The 21,521-nt window shown below is 37.8% G+C and overlaps 2 protein-coding genes and 1 long non-coding RNA gene across 4 annotated transcripts; 1 reads left to right on the top strand and 2 right to left on the bottom strand.

Annotated features, from left to right (window-relative positions):
• Window positions 1–3,617: 3,617 nt before the first annotated feature.
• timm44 (translocase of inner mitochondrial membrane 44 homolog (yeast)) lies at window positions 3,618–11,139 on the bottom strand. The gene is made up of 13 exons (XM_077608211.1): window positions 11,013–11,139; window positions 10,544–10,648; window positions 10,191–10,394; window positions 10,041–10,121; window positions 9,814–9,963; window positions 9,324–9,460; window positions 9,110–9,195; window positions 7,739–7,831; window positions 7,271–7,395; window positions 6,737–6,787; window positions 6,516–6,605; window positions 5,109–5,219; window positions 3,618–4,249 (listed from the first exon to the last, which is right to left on the bottom strand). The coding sequence occupies exons 1-13, from the start codon at window positions 11,040–11,042 to the stop codon at window positions 4,130–4,132; spliced, it is 1,383 nt and encodes a 460-aa protein (XP_077464337.1). The 5' UTR covers window positions 11,043–11,139; the 3' UTR covers window positions 3,618–4,129.
• Window positions 11,140–11,444: 305 nt separating this feature from the next.
• Window positions 11,445–18,094, bottom strand: ankrd29 (ankyrin repeat domain 29). 2 transcript variants are annotated; one of them, XM_077607268.1, is made up of 10 exons: window positions 17,824–18,094; window positions 17,528–17,635; window positions 17,059–17,157; window positions 16,177–16,275; window positions 15,999–16,097; window positions 15,642–15,740; window positions 14,079–14,177; window positions 12,193–12,288; window positions 12,025–12,123; window positions 11,445–11,956 (listed from the first exon to the last, which is right to left on the bottom strand). In XM_077607268.1, exons 1-10 carry the CDS (start codon window positions 17,833–17,835, stop codon window positions 11,834–11,836), a joined length of 933 nt encoding a protein of 310 aa, XP_077463394.1. In that variant the 5' UTR covers window positions 17,836–18,094; the 3' UTR covers window positions 11,445–11,833. The 2 variants fall into 2 exon arrangements, with proteins under 2 accessions (XP_077463394.1, XP_077463393.1); XM_077607267.1 differs by having other exon boundaries at window positions 11,446–11,956; window positions 17,528–17,638; window positions 17,824–18,092.
• LOC144078855 (uncharacterized) lies at window positions 11,836–12,330 on the top strand. Its single transcript, XR_013301340.1, has 2 exons — window positions 11,836–11,935; window positions 12,017–12,330. It is a non-coding gene; the product is annotated as an uncharacterized LOC144078855 (long non-coding RNA).
• Window positions 18,095–21,521: the final 3,427 nt, after the last annotated feature.

The following is a 21,521-nucleotide window of genomic DNA, read 5'->3' as shown; positions in this document are numbered from 1 at the left end:
GTCATCTGAAACCATCTCGTTAACCAAAAAGGTCGCCGAAATAAAGTCTATTCATCGGTTCAACGTCAAAGCAACGACTTTAACAAGCAGATGTGACAGGTCAGTTATGTTAAGCACACTCGAGATCCTGATGAGAATCAAATGATTTTTACATTACAGTTAAATTTTCGCATGGTCAAACGAGACATTGTCCACACCCGAAGGAAACTAACATTCTGGATCAAATCTTACACTCAGGCAGTCTCCCTATAGTACCTTGACGATTGACGTAAAGAGTACTTACCAGTTGAAAAACAGCCAAGGATAGATTATACTACTTCCAAAACTTTGACAAGATTAGCTGTCTTCATGACGTTGTAGGTATTCTCAAGCATACTAATCAACCTGACAAATTTCATCACTTTCATGTGTCCATTAAATTCCATGTGGACATGGGGTTCTCTGTGAACTGCTAAATATGGGTTGCCAAACACACACTTGAGTCTGTGACCTTCAAGTTTGAAAACTTCCTGTCTATCACAGAATCAACGCAGCAGTAAATGTGTTCTAACTCAGACGAAATACACCTCAAAGTAGCTTTGTCATGTTACATTAAACTCACATTAGAAACCTGACGTGATGCATAAAATTTGTGTTTCCCCCAAACGACGAGGAAAGGGGAAATAGCAGGAAAAATCAGCCTTGGCACAGGATAATCTCAGTTAAATCATCCCAAAGGAGGCCAAGTGTCAGGGGAGCTCAAGGGCAGCGTAGTTAATAGAACTTCAGTCAGATGACAGGAGATGAAAATGGGGCAGCTGTTTAAGGAAATCTGACAGCCTCGTGACGCTTTACATGTGCTGAATACTGTCCGTGATCTAAAATTCATTTTCAAGGGTGTAATGTCCAAGAAACATGGAATAAGATATCACCAAAATGAAAGTCTAACATTAATCGCAGAGATTTGACAGTCCAAAGTATTTTCTTCAATGTAGATAGTACTTCAGTACTTCGGTATGTTGGATGCTATGGATTTTTTTCTTCCCGTTCATTTAATATTTTTTTCCGAGCTGTTGTCACTCAGCCTGTCAGCCTTGCTTGCAGCTGCCAGTTTACAGATCCCAGGCCTCAGCATGATGTCTGCATTCATCCATCAAGTGAGCGAGTCAATGTGACACTAGTGTCCCACTTCCACGGGACGTGACCCGGAACCACCTCAGTGTGTGCAAATTTGTGGGGTGCAGAGTAGTAGACGCATACTTACTTTGTCAGCAGTCCGTTTATGTTTTTTACAGGCCCGCATGTGGCGCCCGCGGCGTTGTCACCAGCCACAACAATAGTAAGACAACAACAGGCTGCTTTTCCTTCTAGTTATGAAAATTTGACTGCAAAAGAAACCTACAACACACAAAAGGCAGCCTAAATGTACTTACCGGACATAAAAATAGAAATATATATTCATTCATTCTCTTTAAATATAATTTGTTTTCCCATACCTGCCAATTGCTCCCCTTATTAATGATTGCAATTCCCCTTATTAATCGATAAAAAAAAACTATGTGGCACATATATACCCAAATAGGGCGCACTTAAAAGTCTGAAATTTTCTACAAAGTGGACGGGGTGCCCAATCAGTGTGCACTAAATTAAAGATTCTGTAGATGTTGCTGTATGATGCTGACATCTTCACTGTCTGGGTACATTGCTTGCTGACAAGGTGGATGTGTTACGAGTCTGGCACCTGTGCATATCATGCTTAAAGAATGACATTAGCAGTCAAGGATGATGTTTTCATCTGCTACCAGCGACTGAAACAATCCGGTTTAGAGCCGAAATGGGTCAGACGAGATCGTTTTTTACAAAAAGAAAAACTACAAAAATCCCATCCAAAGTTGTTATACGGTGTCCACATGTGTCAAAGTGGCGGCCCGGGGGCCAAATCTGGCCCGCCGCATCATTTTGTGTGGCCCGGGAAAGTAAATCATGAGTGCCGACTTTCTGTTTTAGGATCAAATTAAAATGAAGAGTATAGATGTATATTAAATTTCCTGATTTCCCCCTTTTAAATCAACAATTGTAATTTTTTAATCATTTTTTTTGTTTTTTGTTCAGAAATCATTTTGTAAAATCTAAAAATATATATATATATAAAAAGCTAAAATAAACATTGTTTTATATCTATAAAAAACGGAATATTCAGGGCTTTTAATCCAGTTCTTTTAATCCATTTATAAAAAAAATAATCTAAATATTATATCTAAAATGGTCCGGCCCACATGAAATTGAGTTGACGTTAACGCGGCCCGTGAACCAACCCGAGTCTGACACCCATGGCGTACACAATTTGAAATGATCAAAAAACGTATATAATACGGGACAAACATATAAGTTGCCAGGTATGCATAACGCTTATCCTGACAAGGGTCGGGAGGGGTGTTGGAGCCTATCCAGCTAACTACGGCCAATTGCAGGGAAGGAGATGCATAACCATCCACGCTCACACTCATATCTCGGGGCAATTGAGTGTTCTAACAGCCTACCTTGCTTGCTTTTGGGAAGTGGGAGGAAACCGGAGTAGCCGGAGAAAACCCACACAAGCCTAGGGAGAACATGCAAACGCCACACAGGAAGGTCGGAAGCCACTGTGGATAAAAATCTTGGATCTCGGAACTGAGAGGCGGTCGTACTTACCACTCGGTTATTACTCTATATTGAGATATAGAATATTGTCCCCGAATCAGATTCCCAAAAGGGTTTACCACGCTATGAGGAAGTTGCGACGGCACATACTTACACTCTGGTGTCAGGTAGTTTCTGGCTCACTGTGTCTCTAATCAGATCCATCTGACCAGTCCCCATGTGTGCATCCTCCAGGGTGGCTTGGGAGAATATCAGTGTGGAGATTGTGAGGGTGCATTTAGAGCAATGGGTATTACATTGGAGGAGATGCAACCTCAGCACAGCTCAGCCACAAGAAGAATCCATCATGAGAGGACAGTGTTGGGAGCAGGGAAACAAGCACCCCAACTACACATACTTAATAAATCATTTTCTTACCATTTTCCCCTAAATTTGGCTTTAATAAATTACTGCTCTATTTACAAAAAAATCCAAGTTATGAAACCAATTAATTTCGTAAGTAGAGGTACAGCCAGTGTCCAGGCTGTCTCCAAAGGGACTAGGCCTTCTCTCACTTCTTCTATTAAAAAAAAAATCTTTAAAGGTATTGGAATGACAGGTGGAATTAGAATCAAAGGTTTGTTAAAAATTTCAAGGTCGTACATCCTAGAAACTCATCTTTTCTGACCTTTAGTCAAACTTTAGACATCATTGAGGGTTTGTTTACGTTGCTAACATACGCCTAAAAACATTTGTTGTCCACCACTTCCTCTATTTGAAGAACATTTAGCAGCATATGTAATGGTGCCTTTCAGAATGAACTTATTGTATGTATTAGATTGAACATATACTATGTCTGGACAAGCTAATGCTAATACATTGTAAAATCAGATTATGTAAAAAGGAGTTGGCATTCATCAGAATTCACTGCTAAGCAGAATTATCATTGCAAATGAATCCCGTCTTTCTGCAACTCAGCAATTAAGCTCCAAAAAAGGAAGAAAAACATCAGCTGTCAGAATTTTGAATGAAGTTTAATCTAAAAATAATGACTTGTGTGCTTATTACTCCTCAAGTAGGCAACAATTAAAAATGCTGAAAATATATACTTGATTCTTATCAACATGTCATTTGTTTTCAAATATGCCTGAGAATAAATGTCTGGTCTTATTTTTACCATAGAGAATTTTGACGGGTTGACAATTGTATGATTACACAAATAGAGAAAAATATAAGAATCTGGAGAGAAATTTGTGCTCTCTTTTATCTTACTTTGGAAAATTATTTCTCATTTAAACGTATCTTTCCCAAAAATGGGTAAGGGCAGGACATCCAGGACATTACAGATTTGAGCGGTACTCTATCGCCCTCTTAGGTGAAACCTAAAAAAGACACCTTCATGAAAACAGAAACTTTTTCTGCAATGAACGGACTGTTTCCCGTTTCCTCCCCATCTGACCGCACAATGTTCAGGTTGAGGATGTTCTCTCCCCGGCAGAGAAAGTGTTACTTGTGTGGGTGTCAAAGAGTCTCAAAGGACCTGCTCAGAGCTTGAGGCAGAAATGTCAAGTAGTCTCCAGGCAGCAAGTGGGTTGAGCTCCTCTTGGTCTCGACAGAGGGCCCAGACACACGTCATTCTCAGTACTTTATCCTAACAAGAGAGAAAACGAGAGCATGACTCGTCACCTTCTCCTATTTCAGACCAAAACTCCATCGAGGTGGTCAGTTCTTTACTACAAACACAATCATTAGCATTACAGTAATCCCTCGAATATCACGGTTAATGTAGTGCAAACATGGCCGCAATAATTGAAAAATCGCATAGTTGGATCACCCCTTACTTCGCTTACGAGTTTCAGCGTGGATTTTCACATTTTTATGAACTTTAAAATATATATATATATTTTTAAAATAATTAATAGTAGAAAAAAATTGTGAGGGAGTGATTTCGCGATAATCGAGGGAAGACTGTATGCATATATTTCTGGTTCTGATTTTTCTAACCAATCCGATTAACGTATCAAATATGATAGATGCGCTGTGTAACTAAAAGTTTTAATGGTAATACTGGCTAAATCTGAATCCTAGTGAAAATTAGCAGTTTAAATCTCCCAACTGGAGACATGCAATACATCATGAATTGTGAGAGGCTGTTTATTTTAATTGGATGCCTTGACCTCCATAGCACCATCATATGTCCCTGAGGTTCTAGAATAGGCAATTAGGCTGATTTACAGTTCATGAAGTTATTGTTGAGGCTTGCATAAACAAAATGCAGGGCTGTCAGTCTTTTAGACCTTTCCACATTGGCCCACCTAAAATCATAATTGTTTAAAATTTTGAGCTCTCACAAGATCCCGCAAAACACAACGTGGAAATTGTAAAATGGAACATATATGGTTTTGAAGATACTAAATACAAATCTGAAAAATGGGTGTATTTGAGTCACTAATTTGCAGAGCTGCACGTGTATTTTTAAATGAATGTGCGCAGTTTTGTGTGCCACTTACAGGGTCTCCTTCCACCACTTCTCCTTTGGTGTTTCGTACTACCATCACTAACTGCGCTTGGAAGGTGATAATCAATACTGGACCCTGGTCCATCATCTTCCCCATGGCCAGCTGGAAAAGGGGACATACACAAAAGAGAATTTAGAATGAGAAGTTAAAAATAAATCCTGACAAATGAGATATCCCACATTACATTCAAGTGCAAGTGCAAGTTATAGTTATTTTTCTCTCTCTGTGACCACCGACAGCCTGTTACGTTGTTTTTTTAGGCTATAGTTATCTGAAAAACTGTTACGTTAACAAGTGACTATTGCTACAAACGTACCGTATTTTCTCGCATATACGTTGTTCAAAAAAATGATGACTGAATCAAGGGTAAGGCTTATATGCGCACAAATTAGACTTGAGATAAATTGTGAAATTCAACGGTTTTAAGGCAATTTTAAGGGTGCGGCTTATACGCTGAGGTGGCTAATATACGAAAATATGGTATGTTTGTTCTCGGTTTCTGATAAAATTAAAAAATGCCCTCCCAAAAATGATGACTGAATCGAGGGTAAGGCTTATATGCGCACAAATTAGACTTGAGATAAATTGCAAAATTCAATGGTTTTAAGGCAATTTTAAGGGTGCGGCTTATACGCTGAGGCGGCTAATATACGAAAATACGGTATGTTTGTTCTCGGTTTCTGATCAAATAAAAAATTGCCCTCCCAAAAATGCATTCAAAAAAATGATGACTGAATCGAGGGTAAGGCTTATATGCGCACAAATTAGACTTGAGATAAATTGCAAAATTCAATGGTTTTAAGGCAATTTTAAGGGTGCGGCTTATACGCTGAGGCGGCTAATATGCGAAAATACGGTATGTTTGTTCTCTGTTTCTGATCAAATAAAAAATTGCCCTCCCAAAAATGTGTTCAAAAAAAGATGACTGAATCGAGGGTAAGGCTTATATGCGCACAAATTAGACTTGAGATAAATTGTAAAATTCAATGGTTTTAAGGCAAATTTAAGGGTGTGGCTTATACGCTGAGGCGGCTAATATGCGAAAATACTGTATGTTTGTTCTCTGTTTCTGATAAAATAACAAAATGCCCTCCCAAAAATGTGACAAGTCATTTCACGTTTGATTACCCTCTTCAGTTGTTCAATAACAAAACATGGTGCGATGATTCCTGATAAAAGCGGACCTGTCTCAACTTTTTTTCTTTTCCCTGTACTGATCTTTTAAGCAATTAGCGTACCTTTCAGAATTTATAATGGCCATCTGTCAGAGATTTGAGGGAAACCGCTAAGGATTACTTCTCTGAAATCGTGCAAGCTGCTGTTTCAACTTCTTTTTTATACCCTGTAATCAACTTTGTGCAAAATGCTATGACAATTTGGTAGTATTTTGTAACTCACATCAATATTATCAATGTCCAGGATCTTTGAGTGAAACTTAAATCCCATGGCCTTGGCTTGCTGAATCGGGTGTGCGAGTTGGCTGTATGTCTGCAAAATATGGGAAAAAAATGAGTTCACATTCATGATGACAAACCCGAAAAGAATCCCAAAGATCTTACTACTGTCTGTACTGTTCGACTGTCAAACCCCCATTTCTAGACTGAGAAAAATTGTTGTACCGCTTCATAACACCAGTCTTTCAACACCTCCAGCTCCCCTCTGATCATTGCCTGCATGACAAACAAAACATGACTTTAATTAATCATACGTGCACAATTAAAACCTCCAATGCAAGTGCTCTATGAAAATTAATTTTACAATAACTGTCTTATGGACCTTGCGAAAAATGGGGTATTTTCATTGATCATTTTGTCCTTAAAAGGAAAACTAAAATATTTAAATTGGTATTAAATTGCACTAACTTTCAAGCACTGACACCATAATAATAAATAATAATAAATGAGCTTATGTACAACCATAATGTACGCGATTGGCAAATTCTTATGTCACTTGAGGGAGAGAAAAAAGTTACCCTTTCCATTTATTTAACTTGTTTTAGCCTTATTCTGGTTAGCATTCATTAGATGTTTTGTGTATAATTGACTCCAAATTCCATACTTTAGAATCAAATTTGTAGGCTGCATGGACTCGGATCTAGATTTGTATTTCACAAAATCAACAGCAAACACCACAACAACACCCTCACTGCATACCTCCAAAATATTGGGGATGATGTCATGTTCGCACTGCTTGAGGAAGGAATCTTTATCGAAGGATGGATCGGCCTTCAAAATCTCTGTTAGCACTTCAGACATTTCCGTCTTCGAAAACAGTCCACCTGGACACGTTTTATTGAGTTATTTAACAACAAACACACATTCTGGCTGAACAGATGGTTGCCTTGAAAAAAAAATCAGGCACATGCACTTTTCTACATATTTTTCCTAAACGTGCCTGGCTTTCCTCTTGAACAATTTTATAATTATGCAAAGTATAATAGACATTTTTACATGACTACATCAAATAGTCTCAAGAACAACTGATTAGTGGAAGTTCGAGGCGGAATCTTTGCTCAAACTATCATAACTTCAAGGTTCAATCCAGCAATTCTACTGTACTTTTACTCAATAGCGTTAATGCCACGTCACGGCAGGAAAAATGAAGAGTATTAGATCTCCCACCTAGGAGGTTGGTCATTTTGTCAGTGACGGCCCGTGATGCTCTGATTAAAGCGTTGTCGCTCTCGTCGTACTTCATCTTCATTGCAAAGAACCCTGGAGAGGAAATGAAGTTTTGAGAATGTGCATGTCAAAATGTTCTGGATGAACAAGGTTACACTAAAAAGGGGACTTTCTACAGGGTCAGCAGCGAAGTCAATGTGACAGATACAATGACATAAAAAATATCCATACATCCCTGTTAAATCCCAGATTTTTTATATATATAGTATACACAAGTATATATATATATATATATATATATATATATATATATATATATATATATATACACATATATACATATATATATACATACATATCCATATATATACATACATATATATATATACACACATACATATATACATACATATATATATATACACATATACATATATACACATATACACACATACATACACACATACATATATACACATACATATAGACACATACATATATACACACATACATACATATACACACACACATATATACACACACACATATATACACACACACACATGCATATATACACACACACATATATACACACACATGCATATATACACACACATGCATATATACACACACACGCATATACACACACACACATATACACACACATACATATATACACACATACATATATACACACATACATATATACACACATACATATATACACACATACATACATATACACACACACATATACACACACACATATACACACACACATATATACACACATATACACATGCATATATACACACACACATATATACACACATATACACATGCATATATACACACACACATATATACACACACATGCATATATACACACACACGCATATACACACACACATATACACACACATACATATATACACACATACATATATACACACATACATATATACACACATACATATATATACACACATACATATATACACACATACATATATACACACATACATATATACACACATACATATATACACACATACATATACATACATATATACACACATACACATTCATATACATGTATACACTTATATATACAACTTTTAAATTGTATGTTATTTTATTTTTTGTTGTGTCAATAGTGTCAAAAGTCTGTATAGTATATCGACTTTTTTTTCATTATACTTTTGTATCGTATTGTTACCTTAACTCATTAACTGCCATGGCAAAAAAATATATCTTTTTTACTCAATTCTGATCCTCTGAAAAAGATGCGATTGGAGCTGATTTCTGACAAATTCCGATCCGATTTCTGATCTAGGACATCCTAAAAATAAACGATTTTTTTCCTCTTACTATTGAAGACAACATTATTGTCTTTAAAATCCTTCCACTGCTGGTACCATTTGGAATCCTTGTGGAGCACCACACCCATGGCATTCCTGTACAAAACACAAAAGATAACGCCCTTTGCAATGGTGTACAAATGAAAACCCTGGTCCAGAGAGGAGAACATGGCTGTGGCGCGCCCCTCTCGACATTAGACCAAAGCAGGTAGCCACTCACGTACTCGTTGGCTTCAAAGACTTTGTTGTCATCCGATGCTCCCTTTGAGGAAAATTCGCTCCTCTTCCGAAGTCGAGCAGGAGGCCGATACGGCCCAGTGTGGCCTAGGTCTCCTATCTCTTTTTTTACACTTTCCATACCCTGAAAACAAGACACAAAAGGTTTTTTTTGGTTGAATTTCATCACATCATTACATCAAAATAAATTTTGTTTAGCGTTTTCTGTTTATCTTTTCTCTATTTTGAAATAAATGACCATATAGGCTGCATTGTCTTGCATTATGGCGTTTCGTCTTTGTCACCTTTCAGTTCCGTCCATGTCAAGTCTAATTTGTGCGCATATAAGCCGTAACCTTGATTCAATCAATTTTTTTTTAGCTACGAATACGGCTTATATGCGAAAAAATACGGCAATAGACCAATTCATACCTTAAATTAGTACGGCAGTTAAAATATCATTTCAATTGTGTTGCAATTTAGTGAAAAAGTCCCCACCTGTGATATAGCTTTAAATGCACCCGTCTTTCCAAACATCTCTCCACTCTTTGAAACACTCTCTGCTGAAGTCTTTGCTGTTTTGGCAGCTTCCTCCATTCCCTCTTTTATCTTCTTTCCAAATTCTGTACGAGTGACCTCCTCCAGTCCCTAGAACACAAATTGACCAGCCCACTTGGACCACATCACCATCACTGGACCAATAAATAGATTTAGAGAGTCTTTACCTCCTTTACTGTGTCTGAGAATGTCCCCAATTTCTTTTTGAGAACTTCCGAAGTCTTTACTGTTTCAGACTCGATTGATTTCTGGGAAAATTGCAATGATTTACCACAGCGAATCAAATACAAAGGCAATGCGCGTGGTCGCATACTAACATATTTCTTCCGGGCCTGCCGCAGTGCGTCTGATTCTTCAAGTTTTTTGGCCTCTTCGCGGAACTTTTTGATGTTTTCTTTCATTTCATTGTTTTTGCCCATCTCCTGCTTCAAGTTGTCCAGGAATTCGCCGAGGAAACCTTTCCGTCCTCCGCCCCTCTCCCCTGACAAATACCTCGCCTGGAGATGTGAAGACTGAGATACCTTTTAGTAGAATGTCAGAAAAAAAAATGGTGACGACATAGCTGAGGTTTGAAACACAGTTTTGTTAAATTCCTCAAAATCGTAAAGGAAACATTCATGATATAGAAAAGGCTGAGAATATCCAGATAATGCTGATCTTATAGTCTTACCTGAAAAGAGCTTTTGAGAATGCTCCGTATTCTGAAGACATTTGCTCTATTGTGAAGCAGAAGAAAAGATGATGGAATCGCTAAAGAGTATCTTCTTAAATGTACCTGGTGGAAGTTAGCCATAGTGTTACGATCGAGAGGAAAACATATTTTAACAGAGCATCATAAAGGGATGTAGCATATGGGTAGTGGCGTTAATTTGACATAAAGACGTTAAAAACTTATTTTTTTAAAGATAAGCATTTAAACTAAATTGATATTTTAATCCATGGGGAGGGGGCGTATTGTTTGTGATCTGAGGTACAATGACTTTAAGTGTTGCGGGACGACTCGGCTTTCAAGCTATAGATCGCACCCTAGCTAAAATATGAAAAACTAGATATGTTTTAAGTCAGAATGATAAATCGGTACACGCGTTCAACTTTTGATGGACGGTGACGTTTTAGCGATCATTTCACACAAGACATACCTGATAACAGTGACACATGGGGGCCGCCATTTTGAATCCGGTGACTGATGACCTATTTCCGGTTTCAGGTCAACCTACAATGTACCTTGAGGAGGACGGTCATTAACCGATTATTACTGAATACACGATCGTGACTTTTTGATTCACTGGTAAATTCAGACATAAAAAACATTATTCAAACTAAATATCAGACCATTTGAAGAAAAAAATATTTTGTATGTTCGAACCTCGCGTTTACAAGCAGCCATCGCAGGAAGTGACGTCACAATCGTTAATTTGTTTTTTTTAATTTATAAAAATATAACTGCTGTAAATCATTTAATCAAACAGAAAAGGATGATCTAAATGTATTTAGAAAGGTAAACTAACTATGATAAAATCATTATATCATAATTAAATATTCCCTTTCAAAGACAAAAAAAACATAAATAGATATTTTCCAACATTTGCCATCTTTAAAGTCTGCTTTAATGATACCCACAAATGCTTTTATCACATTTCAGAGTAAACATTTGGCACTAGTGTTATTGACAAACACATGAAGTACCAAAACATCACTCAATTCCCTCATATTCACATATTATTTCCATCCAACAACATGCACACAACTCACAAAATCAAGCTTATACTCTGCAATAGTTGTGCTAAAAAGCCAAATAAAAGTGGAAAAATATAACTTTTATGACAAACTATGGCGGCGATGGCAACTGTGCTATTCAATAATATTATATTCAGTTGCGGCATTAGATTTACTGTTGAAATGGGAGCTCAAAATCTATAGTATGTTAAATAATCTTTTACTATTAATTAATCTAAACATTTTAGTGCAGGCAGCCACGGAGAAAGGAACAACGATTGTCATCTGTTGACGCGTTCAAGACTTTTGGACGCAGGACCCTCAAGATGCGTTGGTTTTTAGCCAGGTCAGCTGGGAGTTGGTCATTCTGTAACACGGGACAGAGGAAAAATATGTCAAGTTGACATCTTGACCCGGCATTTTTCAGGTGTCGACCTCGTTGGCAAGTGCGGGATCGGCGTTGGCGCTGAGGAGAAGCTCAACACTCTGGATGCTCCCACCCACGACGGCAGCATGGAGGGCCGTGGAGCCGTTCTGTGGATTTTGAAGTGTTTTGTGCATGGGAGGGTTTTTTTAAGTATGTTTTGTTTTTTGTTGGTTTACCTTGAGAAGCCCGAGCGAAGGAGAGAACTTGAGGAGCTCCACAATGACACTACTGTGTCCTTTCATCGCTGCTTTAAATAATGCCGTGGAACCATCCTTAAGACATAGCCAGAAAATGAATGTCAAAACATTGAGCTGCATAGTATATGACTTAGTAGTGCTGATATTCCTGGTTTCACCCTAACTTTACATGCTGTGGTTCACATTCCCTTTTGCTCACATCCATTATTTTTCCTGTTTATTTTTACTAAATATTTGGTAGTAGCAGTGGCGGTCCGTGCATTTTCTCTTAGCGCCTTCAACGGGTAAAATCCACTTCCTAGCAGCATTTAATGATTAAATGCAAATACTGGAGATTTTCAGACATTACAACCGCATACCTGTCAACCTCTGCCGATAACTGCCCTTATAAATGATTATGATTCCCCTTACAAACCCCAAAAAAACCTTATAAACACCGTACAAGTCGTACGGTGTTTGTAAGGTTTTTTTGGAGTTTGTAAGGGGAATCATAATCATTTATAAGCGCAGTTATCGGCAGAGGTTGACAGGTATGCAACCGGGACGGGGGGTGATTTTCCCGGGAAAAGACAGCGATGAACGTCAATAGCGTACCGGCAAACATTGCCCGAAAATGGGGTAAAATCCAGCCGAAAACAGCATTTATTGATTAAATACAAATAATGGCGCTTTTTAGAAGACATCAGAACCGGGCCCGGAATATCATTTCCCCGGGAAAAAGACAGCGATGAACGTCGATACGTCCATATATGTCCATACGCGAAATGGCAAAAATTGCACTAAAATGGGGTAAAATCCACTTCCTAGCAGCATTTAGTGATTAAATACAAACACTGGAGCTTAAATACAAACACTGGAGCTTTTAAGATATCAAAACTTGGCCAACAATTGAAATATTATTTAGGAATAAAGCCATATTTTATTCACCAAAAATCCTTTTTAACTGTACACAATATCCATCCTCCTTTCTTTCTTCCTTCTTTTCTACCGCCATCAAAACTAATGCTGAAAGTCGAGCCTGTCCTGTCGTATTTCTGGCATAGTCCGTCTTGAAAATGGCTTTAAATCAACACAACAATATATTTGCTTGTGCAGCTAGCTCCAGATACAATTTGGTAGCTAATCATAGTTGGTGAAAGTGATGACGTATCCCTACGCCTGCGACAATACATTGTGGTGTTGCCAACTCGAAATCTGATTGGTTAAAGCAACAGTCTTATCAACGCTTGTTTAAAGCAGCAGAGCCCGCAAGAACTGATTGTGAAGGCTTTGAGGCAGATTTCTGACCCTGGCAACAAATAATGGCTGAAATGTGATTGGTTAGATGCTTCAATATGAAAACACACATCTGGAAGCAGTGCAACCAGGGGGAAAAACAATGAAAGGAAGCTAACAAACAATTTGGGATTAATTATTAAGTATTGATGGACAAAATATAATATATGATTCAGATATTTCTTAGGCCAGCATAGAAGGCCTTGAAGGCCCTGACGGCCCACCACTGCGTGGAGTACCGTAGTAGTCATTTAATGTGAATTAACTTACTAATAAACTCATTGGATGACATTGACAGTGGTAACCAAACCAGATTTACTTAAAAAAATAATTTGTTTTACATTGACTTCACACCGAAATTCAGGAAAAAGATCAACAAGCTCCTATTGTTGTTTCTTGTAATATTGTTTTTATTTCTTTTTATAAATTAACTCATTAGCTGCCCTTAACGGCAGGCCAATCAATTTAGATTGAAAAGGCGCACAGCGTTCCCTTCTGTTTATAGTATAGAGCGCTATTGCCGTCAGTGGATGTTTTTAATTGCGACAAGATCTTTGAATCATCAGCCATCATTAATAACATAAATATACTTCTCTAGAGGCCTCTCTATCGGCACCACGCAAGAGTAGTACTCGGACCACGTCGCTGTGCCCCATTTGGGCTGCCATCCACAGGGGGGCAGTTCCATCCTGCAAGACAGATTCGTAGCCATTGAACGAACCAACCAATCATTTCTAACCCGTTCCCAAAACGTTCAATTATTCAATCGCAATCTGTTTTCCGGATATCCCTCCCCCGACACACCTGAATCCAATAATCGGGGACAGTAACGAGCTTCTGGAGAGCTTGCTGATGAGTTGATTATTTGATTCAGGTGTGTTAGAGGAGAGAGACTGGATAGTGGCTCTCGAGGACTGGAGTTGGCCAACCTTGTACTATATCACTGGTGTCAAAGTGGCGGCTCGGGGGCCAAATCTGGCCCGCCAAATCATTTTGTGCGGCCCGAGAAAGTAAATCATGAGTCCCGACTTTCTCTTTTAGGATCAAATTCAAAATAAAGAATATGGATGTGTATTATATTTCCTGATTTTCTCTTTTTTAAATCAATAATTGCAATTTTTTAATCCAAGTTCAAAAAGCATTTCATCTAAAAATAAATATAAAAAAATATTTTCTGTTTTCCACTTTAATATTGAATATAACTTTAAAAAGATGGTTTCCCCAACTAAGGAAAAAAAAGCTCAAATAAACATTGTTCTAGATTTGTGAAAAAAACTGAAGATTTTGGGATTTTGATCTAGTTTTTTTAACCTGATTAAAAAAAAATATTACATCTAAAATGGTCTGGCCCACATGAAATCGAGTTGACGTTAATAAGGCCCGCAAACCAACCCGAGTTTGACACCCTTGTACTATATCATCAGCAAATATAGCTGGTGGGCTTTGTCATCCCCCCCAAAAGGCTAGATTGCGCAAAGTTGGCTTCTTGAGCAAAAATGTTTGAGCACCCCAGTTCTAAGCAGTGTAAGCGAAAACCTGAGGAATAGTTGACTTGCCGTTTTGAGTTTTTTTTATTTCTTTGCAAGAGTTAACTATTGAAAAAATTAAACTTTTTGAAAAGCATTAGAACACGTGTCAAAGTGGCGGCCCGGGGGCCAAATCTGGCCACCCGCATCATTTTGTGTGGCCCAGGAAAGTCAATCATGAGTGCTGACTTTCTGTTTTAGGATCAAATTAAAATGAAGAGTATAGATGTATATTAAATTTCCTGATTTTCCCCCTTTTAAATCAATAATTGTAATTTTTTAATCATTTTTTCTGTTTTTAGTTCAAAAATCATTTTGTAAAATCTAAAAATATATTTTAAAAAATGCTAAAATAAACATTTTTTTAGATGTATAAAAAACTGAATATTCAGGGCTTTTAATGCAGTTCTTTTAATCCATTTATTAAAAAAAAAATCTAAATATTATATCTAAAATGGTCCGGCCCACGTCAAATCAAGTTGACGTTAAAGCGGCCCGCGAACCAACACGAGTCTGACACCCTTGCATTAGAAAGTGCGATCATACTTTCTTACATTCTCTTTACCTACTATGAAATATGATTTTTTTGACATTTTGGCAGCTCTGTGGTTGTGAGACGGTCGGTACCTCTCTTGATTGGTTGACTTTGGCTCCAGATCCCAGAAGTTGTCGTATGACGTCCACGTGACCGCCTTGAGCTGCAAGGAAAAGAGCCGTGGCCCCGTCCTGAAGCAAAAAAAACAACAAAAGAGTGAAAAGAATGAAATTTGAAAGTGAGAGGAACTATCAATAGTTCTGACAACATTGCATCTTTACATCAATGTGTAGTACTGAAACGTCAATGGTCTTCTTCAGGTGCAGATTTCACTCCATCACAATTTTACTTGGACTTATGATCAATTTAACTTTTAAAAATATGTGACCTGGTTGAAGAAATTCCTGCAATCCAGAATAAATAAATTCCTGAGGCATAATGGCGCTCACATTCAGCTGATCGTGGACATTGGCACCATTCTTCAGCAGAGTTTCCGTCACGGCGAAGTGCCCATGCAGCGACGCGGCGGTGAGCGCGGTTCCGCCTTCCTGCAAGCAAATAAAATAGGACTCCCAAAAAAAAATGTAATGAGAATGATATCGCCTTGAAGGATTTCCAGATGTTCACCTTAGTGTGAAATTCGGTGGAGGCACCGAATTCAAAGAGGAGCCTGACGATGTCATTGTGACCTTGCTGGGAAGCGAAGAACAGAGCGGTTGAACCCGTCTGGAGAAAAATATACAAAAGATACGCATGAAAATGGAGATGTATGGCAAGGATTATCCAACATATGAAAATAAAGACAAATATAAACTAAAATAAATAAATAAATACTAATACAGCTCTATGACAAGGAACGCCCAGTTCATTTCAGTGGCATTGATCAGTGGTGTACAGTAATCCCTCGAATATTGCGGCTTCAAATATCGTGGCTTTGCGACATTGCATTTTTTTTTCTGGAGGAATTTTTTTTTGTTAATTAAATTTTTTTTGTACGTTCATAAAAATGTGAAAATCCATGCTGAAATTCGCAAGCGGAAGCCACTCCCCTGTTCTCTGCTTGCTACTAGAATTCAGCACTGAAGTAAAAAATAAATAATAATTGTAAAAAAAAAAAAAAAAGAATAAAGATATATATATTTTATAAGTTCATAAAAATGTAAAAAAAAAAGTCAAAAATATATAATAATAACAAATACAAATAAAATAAATAAACAAATAAATTATATATTTTTTAAAGTTCACAAACATGTGAAAATCGCCGCTGAAATTCGCAAGCGGAAGCCACTCCCCTGTGCTCCACTTGCTACTAGTACTCAGCACTGGAGTAAAAAATATATATATATTATTATTATTTTTTAAATAAGGGTCATCTTATTTCGCGGTTTTTCGTTTATCGCGGCCATGTCTGTTTTACATTAACCGCGATAATCGAGGGATTACTGTATATTTATATCCATATCTATATATATTACTGCATCCCATGTTGTGTACGTGTTGCCATGATACCTCTCTCTGGCAGTTTATATCGGCTCCTTGCATGATGAGTTCTTTGACACAGTCTTTGTGGCCACCGTAGGACGCCGCCATCAAGGCTGTTGTTCCACACTGATTGCAAACAAACATGGTGATACAAATCATAATCATGCAACAATTCACTGAAATCTATCTGCCCATCTTTATTCCAAGACTCTGAATCACAGGTGGGGAGGCTCTATCTTGGGTTGAGGAACGATTTGAAAAATGTGATATAAATCAAACACACATATATTTATAAGAAAAAAATTAATTATGCGCGTACAGTATGAATGGTCATGCAGCAGAAGAACCCCGCGGGCCAGATCGGACCCCCTAGCGATCCAATTCAGGCCCACGTGCCTTACCTTTGAAACCCCATTAAAACGTTTCCAACATATGAATAGTGAATGTGACAAAAGCATAACCTTGCAAGAGGCATTTGTATGATTAGAGCTCGTACTTTGTCCCTGCAGTCTGCATCCACTCGTCCACTATTGAGCAGCAGCTGGAGGAGAGCCACGTTCCCCTTGTGAGCCGCCCAGAAGACGGCGTTAGCCAGCGGTGTGTCCTTCTGGGGGACAAGCAAATAAAAATAAAACAATTTATGCCAGATTAGAGCAGCACCTAAAACATGTAAAGTCAATCCACCCCCCAAATCCCCCCTCTTACATCAATTCATGCAGTTGAGTAGGGGTCTACATGCAAGCAGCCAATCACATGATGGCAAACATACAAACATTATCAGGATGTGGTTACCTTAAAAGACATCCTAAAGAATGGACGCTGTCATGTTTCTTCCTTTGGATTCATTGTGAGAAATTGGGATCTGCAGTCTGGAACAGATCTTGCATGCAAGCCAAGGAGTAAACAAGGTCCTCAACTGCAGTATGCGGACACCCAGGAGGAGCTTCTCGTTTTTGGCCACCCGGAGGCGCTGCTGACACATTCAAAAAAAATTGGATAGCAGTGCAGAAGATAGTCCAGGGATGGGCAGAGTACTCGACAAAGGGCCGCAGTGGGTGCAGGTTTTCGTTCCAAACCATCAAGAGGACACCTTTTCACAAATCTGGTGTGCTATAAGTGCAATCAGTGGATTGTAGGCAGGTGTTTGTGGTTTCCAAAGAAACCTCATTGGTTAAAATGTCGGTGTTTGGAACAGTTGGATGGAAAATCTGCATCCAAAGTGGTCCTTGAGGACCACTTTTCCCACTGAAATTCTGGTGTGGATTAGTTAGAGAGTGAGCAGTGGCTTAAAGACAATTCATTTGCATCCTGGGGGCGTTGATTGGCTTCTATGTTTTCAATGCCAAAGACGTGCTGTTACGTCTTATAATATATAAGAATGTAATGTAATGCAAGGATTCTAAAGTGCAAATTTTTAGTTTAAATATAATAATGGCAAAAGTGTCCAATACATTTTAAAACCTAGAGTAAATGGATTGAACTTGTATTGCGGATACTTTATTTGGGATAAAATCAGAAAAAATGTTAAATTGGGTGGCATGGTGGATGAATGGTTAATGCATCTGCCTCACAGTTCTGGAGTCCTAGGTTCAAATCCTGATTGGACCACCTGTGTCCTTCTGGTCAATATATATGTTTTTTTGTTATTATTGAATGATTTCAATTGTGTACGCCAAGGGTGTCAGACTCGAGTTGGTTCGCGGGCCGTTTTAACGTCAACTCGATTTCATGTGGGTCGGACCATTTTAGATATAATATTTAGATTTTTTTTTTATAAATGGATTAAATGAACTGGATTAAAGGGACTGAATATTCAGTTTTTTATAGATATAAAACTGTTTATTTTAACTTTTTTTATACATTTTTAGATTTTACAAAATGATTTTTGAACTAAAAACACAGAAAAAAGGATTAAAAAATTACAATTATTGATTTAAAAGGGGGAAAATCAGGAAATTTAATATACATCTATACTCTTCATTTTAATTTGATCCTAAAACAGAAAGTCGGCACTCATGATTTATTTTCCCGGGCCACACAAAATGATGCGGTGGGCCAGATTTGGCCCCCAGGCCGCCACTTTGACACCTGTGGTGTACGCGATATAACAACTTTTGTGCGGCATTTTTTTAAGTACGTTTTTTGTAAAACCGATCTCGTTTTACCCATTTCGACTCTAATCCGGATCGTCATCACCGACTGCTAATAGTATTGTCATGCTTTAAGCATGATATGCGCATTCCCATTTCACCCGTCCGCCTTTTCACTATATAAATATAGCACGTCAGAAAGCCGTCCACTTTGGAGAAAAAATTAGACTTTTACGTGCGCCCTATGTGAGTGTGCCACATTGCATATGTACATTTTTTTATTGCTTAATAAGAGGAATTGCAATCGTTAATAAGGGGAGCAATTGGCCGAGGTTGACAGGTATGCTGTGTGGAGTTTGTATGTTCTCCCTGGGTCTGCGTGGGTTTTCTCTGGGTACTCCGGTTTCCTCCCATATTAAAAAAAAATGCATTGTACGCTGATTGGACACTCTAAATTGCCCCATGGTGTCAGTGTTAATGGTTGTTTGTTGCAAAAGGTGCCCAAGGTCAGCTGGAATAGACCACTGCACCCCCCCTGCGAACTTAATGAGAATAAAGCGGTTCAGAATACGAATGAATGTTGTCAAAGTTTTGCCACTTGGTTCATTCCTAGAGAACACCAAGTTGAGTGAAAGGTACTGAAGCAATAAACTGGTGGCATTAAAAACTTAAGACAAAGTCAAGTCAATTTCACCTATAAATGGTATAGTGCATTTTAGGTTAATCCTGCAATTTGATTGGAAGCCTGAAACCCTGATGTTTTTGTGGCTATAGTGGAGCTTTCGTATCAAATTAACCTTCGTGGATGGCATTCGGTCCTCTTTAGTGCTTAAATGCGAGGTGTTGTGCGACCTCCACTTTGTTGAGTGTAACTTGGATGAGGTGGTCAACATTGATAGGGATTGGTGGAAAAATAGTCACTGAGAAAACATTTTCAAACTCAGTACTGGAATCTTTTCCCCCCCATTAAAATGAACAGGATTATTCCTCTCCTTTTATGAAACAAATAAAGAAAAAAAAACACACACAAAAACCCAAAACCTAAACAAATAAAGAAAAAAAGAAACAAGAAACCTCCATTCTGTAATATTCAATGTAACTGTAGTATTCCTGAACTCGCGCATTTTTCTCCTTGGCCACTGGGGGCAGTACAATACAATTGATTAGACAAAAAAATAAGAAGAATAGTCTCACCAACACGTTGCCTCAGTACACTACTTTATTATTAATCGTAAAATGAATCTAGATGTTCACGGAGAAAAAAAATTATAACCCTGTGAGTATTGTTATACTATTGTCCTTTTGCATGTATTATTCCACTATTTGCGTTAAAATATCAGTTATATTAATGACTATCAACGCTAATGTTATCCATTTAGTAGGGGTTTGTACATGGGTAGCATTATGCATAACGCTAGACGTTTATTTAAGTTTAATTTAACTTAAAGTGGAAATAAGATTATAAATCCTTTGATGCCTCGTTTTTTTTAATGAACTGTTTGCTTACTGCTGCTAAACTCAGGTGCACTAAGCAGGCCGGCGCTCGTATCTCAAGTCGGAATATATTGCAAATACTGCTCGTATCTTAAAAGTCTGGCCATCTGGTCCCTCATATTTAAAGACATTTCTGTATATTTCATTAAAAAAAATCATCTTAGCTAAGTATATAGTATTGGCTCTGTCTTGATTTTGAACCACGTTTTGAATGGTAATGCTAAGACATTATGGTGATTGTAATAAGAGTCGCTATTAAAGGGCAAGATGTCCAAATATGCAACTGCCATTATGATCAACCACACCTCACTGAACCTTGAACCACAACCAACAGACACTCGGCACTTTCTTGGCACTTTCTCTTTTTCTCCCCTGCCAGTGCCATGCAATAAAAAAATTCCAAGGTTCGCCCAGGTTCACCTGAGAAGGAACGTTGATTAAATTATGCCAAGAAATATTTTATCATGGATGTGGTTCCTGGTGTTCTCATTGGCATTTGTTTGTTCATCTGCTGTGCTACAGAGGCTTCCAGGAAACAAAAGTTTATTGGATACATTTCTACGCAATCAGACGCGAAACCTGCCAGTGAAGGTAATGTGGGCTTGATTTCATTATATAAACTCGCATAATTTTACCAAATTTGCTAAGTCAATAATAACATGTATAATGAAATAAAATGAAATTTTTTCCTCATAGACTTGTGTATACATGCAATAACAAAACTGCATATGTTAATAAATAAATAGTAATGATCTGGACAACCATATGTATAATCAAGATCAAACCAAATATAATACTAAGTGTTTTTTATTTTATTTTATTTATGCCTACGTATGGCCAACAGCAGATTTTTTTTAAATTTTTTAATTTACATGTTGGTCTGAATGCACGGTTTAATAATTAGTG

This window comes from Stigmatopora argus, chromosome 8 (genome assembly GCF_051989625.1).
Source record: "Stigmatopora argus isolate UIUO_Sarg chromosome 8, RoL_Sarg_1.0, whole genome shotgun sequence".
Taxonomy (NCBI): domain Eukaryota; kingdom Metazoa; phylum Chordata; class Actinopteri; order Syngnathiformes; family Syngnathidae; genus Stigmatopora; species Stigmatopora argus.
This window is presented reverse-complemented; position numbering and strand designations above follow the sequence as displayed.

What these genes read in the sequence shown, in the direction of transcription:
- timm44 (XM_077608211.1), bottom strand. Translation starts at nt 11,042, where the DNA reads ATGGCGGCCCCCATGTGTCACTGTTATCAG. An exon ending in CAATAATGTTGTCTTCAATA is followed by an intron (nt 7,832 to 9,109) that starts GTAAGAGGAAAA and finishes TTTCCTCTCCAG; the next exon opens with GGTTCTTTGCAATGAAGATG. An exon ending in AAGTGGTGGAAGGAGACCCT is followed by an intron (nt 4,250 to 5,108) that starts GTAAGTGGCACA and finishes CTCTCTTGTTAG; the next exon opens with GATAAAGTACTGAGAATGAC.
- ankrd29 (XM_077607267.1), bottom strand. An exon ending in CCACCGAATTTCACACTAAG is followed by an intron (nt 16,098 to 16,176) that starts GTGAACATCTGG and finishes ATTTGCTTGCAG; the next exon opens with GAAGGCGGAACCGCGCTCAC. An exon ending in AAGTCAACCAATCAAGAGAG is followed by an intron (nt 14,178 to 15,641) that starts GTACCGACCGTC and finishes TCTGTCTTGCAG; the next exon opens with GATGGAACTGCCCCCCTGTG.